Source organism: Triticum aestivum, chromosome 5A (assembly GCF_018294505.1).
Source record: "Triticum aestivum cultivar Chinese Spring chromosome 5A, IWGSC CS RefSeq v2.1, whole genome shotgun sequence".
In the NCBI taxonomy this organism is placed as follows: Eukaryota; Viridiplantae; Streptophyta; class Magnoliopsida; order Poales; family Poaceae; genus Triticum; species Triticum aestivum.
This window is the reverse complement of record NC_057806.1, coordinates 522,475,318-522,478,466: the sequence shown is the minus strand read 5'-3', so window position 1 is coordinate 522,478,466 and position 3,149 is coordinate 522,475,318. Positions and strand designations below refer to the sequence as shown.

At 52.4% G+C, this 3,149-nt stretch overlaps 1 protein-coding gene across 1 annotated transcript; it reads left to right on the top strand.

The window, feature by feature from the left end:
- Nucleotides 1–1,424: 1,424 nt before the first annotated feature.
- LOC123107464 (transcription factor PCF2) lies at nucleotides 1,425–2,864 on the top strand. The gene has a single exon (XM_044529448.1). It carries the CDS (start codon nucleotides 1,515–1,517, stop codon nucleotides 2,529–2,531), a length of 1,017 nt encoding a protein of 338 aa, XP_044385383.1. The 5' UTR covers nucleotides 1,425–1,514; the 3' UTR covers nucleotides 2,532–2,864.
- The last annotated feature ends 285 nt before the right edge of the window (nucleotides 2,865–3,149 follow it).

Sequence of the window (3,149 nt, the reverse complement as noted above, 5' to 3'; positions counted from 1 at the left end):
GTCATCTCTGAATATAAAATGCCATCTTTTAATGAGAAAAATGTCATCTCTTAATAAAAAAAACTCATCTCTTTATGATAAAAACTGCCATCCTTAATAATAAAAAAAGTCATGTACAAAAACAAAACTTGACTGTTCAAAATAAAACAAAAAAAGGGTGAAATGTTTAAATTGCCATGTGGCATAGTTCAAAAATTTATAAACTGCCATGTTAGTTTTTTCTAGAAAAATTGTCATCTCGTTAAACAAGAAAAAAAGGGATACTGAGATTCAAACCCAACTCTCCTAGGTATAGGGTCGCGTCACTAGCAAATGCAGTGGCTGAAGATGTTTTCAATGGTATTGTGTTTGCTATATTTTATCTTAAAGTGAAGTAGTCTCGAAATCTGACGTACCTTCGATCCAACGCGAGAGAGCGCGTTCGCTGGGATTGGCCCCCCAGCGAACGTTTGCCAGTTGCTATTTTCCCATCTTTTTTATGGAACCATTATGACTTACTATATTAATTTAAATCACACTTACATCGTCAATTAACAGCGATAAAAATAAAGGTAGGGGGATCAGCAGCCCAAAAACACTTCACTGAATTACACTCCCGGGCTAACATATGCGCCACACGATTTGCTTTCCTTGGACAATATGTGAATTGAACGTTGTCGAATGAGCTTGCTTGGATGCATATGTCCTCGAGCAGTTGTCATTCGACACCCCCCTCCCCCCCCCCCCCCCCCCCCCCCCCCCCGCGCGCGTTAATTGGATTACCAATTTCTGACACCCAAGTTGGGTCGTGTAAGATGAATTCCGTCATAAACTGCTTGTGCTTCAGCAGTTGCCGCATCTTCCCTTATCATCTCTAATCTCCACGCCGATAGCTCTAGAACCCATGTCAATATCATACTTTGCAGCAACATTTACAGAGATAAATCCATCAGTCGCTCGATTCCAGATACTCGACTTTGGTTGGGACACATTACCTGATGCTTTAACAAAACTTGACACCAAAACTTGAATTGACAGTGTTGCATGCGACAAGGACGGCAAGCTTTCTGCATGGCCCGTCTGTCTTCTTCTCCACCAAATGTATGAGGCCGACGTCGAAACTGTTTCTCTTATGTACTTCACAGATGCATCAATTGGATTGGATTCTTATAAACCTCTCTGCTAACAAAGAAAAAATCAGAACAACACAACCGGACCATCAACCTCACAAGCTTCTTCGACCACTTCTATCAAGCCGAGTTTGAGCCAAATTTCCTTTGCTTCCGCGCACTGAAATAGAACATGCTTAATATCATCTTTATTTTTGATGGGCCGAATTGTGCAGTCCCCACCAGCAGGGCCCATTGCCCGGCGGAGCGAGCGGTGGCCCCTAAAACCCTATCCGCGGACCCACCGCCCAGCGATAACCAACCTCTCCTGCCAAAGAACACGCCGAGACGCCGCCCGCCGCCGCCGCCAAGCCGTAACAGAAGAGGGAGCCCAAGCGAAGCAAAACCCCCCAAATCCGATCTTCCATGGAGTCGCAGCTGCAGGGCAATGGCGAGCAGGCCACGGACGCGCGCTACCACGACGCCCCGTCGGCGGCGCCGGTGCCGGCCAGCAATGCGCCGCTGGCCATAGCGGTGGTCCCGGCGGCCGCGCACGGGCCCATCGTGCCGAAGCCGGAGCAGGCGCCGGGGGAGTTCCTGGGCGGCCTCGCCGTCGCGCTCCCGCCGCGGAACCGCGACCGGCACACCAAGGTGGAGGGCCGCGGGCGGCGCATCCGCATGGCGGCGCCCTGCGCGGCCAGGGTCGCGCAGCTCACGCGCGAGCTCGGCCACAAGACGGACGGCGACACCATCCGCTGGCTCCTGCAGCAGTCGGAGCCTGCCATCGTCGCCGCCACGGGCACGGGGACGGTGCCCGCGATCGCCACCACCGTCGACGGCGTGCTCCGCATCCCCACCGAGTCGGCCTCCGCCGCGGGGGCCGACGGCGCGGGGCCGGCGTCCAAGCGGCGCAAGCTCCAGCCGACGCGCGCGGCGGGCGGCGCGGGGCCGCTCGTCGGGGCGCCCCCCGCGGCCTACTACCCGGTGGCCGCCGACCCCCTCCTGCAAGGCAACGGCGCGATTTCGGTGTCCAGCGGCCTCGCCCCCGTCTCGGCCGCGGCGGCGCCCGCGGGAGGCGGCATCCCGTTCTTCACCATACGGGTGCCGGCATCCGGCGACGGCAAGCAGATGGTTTCCCCTGCAGGCATGTGGATGCTTCAGCAGCCGCCCGCCGCCGGAGGCGCGCCCAACCAGCCGATGCAATACTGGCCGTTCCCGCCCAACCCTGCAGAGTTCAACAACTTCCCCGGCGCACAGGCCATCAACGTCGCCAACTACCAGCAGCAGCCGTGCTACAGCCCGATGCAGTTCGTCGCCGCCGGCGGGGAGCCACAGGACCAGCAACAAGCCGACGGCCGGAGCGAGGGCGCCGACGGCCAGACCCAGGGCCTGGAGGACGACTACGACGGCGAGGCCCTGACGGACTCCAGCTCCGAAGAGTAGCACGGCACGGCAGCGTTATGCCTCCATAGTGATAGAACAAACTCGAATCCAAGACTAGGTTAGAACTTTTGCCTGATCTGATTTTCTTCTTTCTTTCTTTCGTTCTTGTGCAATGTCTCATATATGATGTTGGGGATTTTGGGTTGGATTGAAATTTGGAAACTGGTGTAGAGAAGTATTTAGTGTCGACAATTGAGTAGAAAAGGTTGACATGCCCAAAAGTATTACTACGATTTTATCTGCTTTCTCTGGTTGTGTGGTAGTAGTAGCAAATGTCCTGTGCACTCCGTGTGTTTTTTGTTTGTTATTGTGGTCAATCTTTTGACTTTCCTACGTGTTTGGCTGCTAGTTGAGTAGTATCTGCAAGAACACAAATGTATTCCTGTTTGAAATAGCGGAAGTTCTAGGTTTGCCAAGGGTCAAAACTTTTTTAAGTTTGACCAACTTCATAGAAAATTATTAATATTTACAACATTAAATATATAAAGTATAAAAAATATATGTTATGAAATATATAGTGAAACTAATTTGGTGTCGTAGATGTTGTAGCAAAGAAAACTATATCATATTAGTAAGGGCTATTTGGACTCTCTTCATTTTCCAACTCCACGCCGGAGT

Excerpts from the sequence above, each read along its gene's own strand:
- LOC123107464 (XM_044529448.1), top strand. The coding sequence starts at position 1,515 with ATGGAGTCGCAGCTGCAGGGCAATGGCGAGCAGGCCACGGACGCGCGC.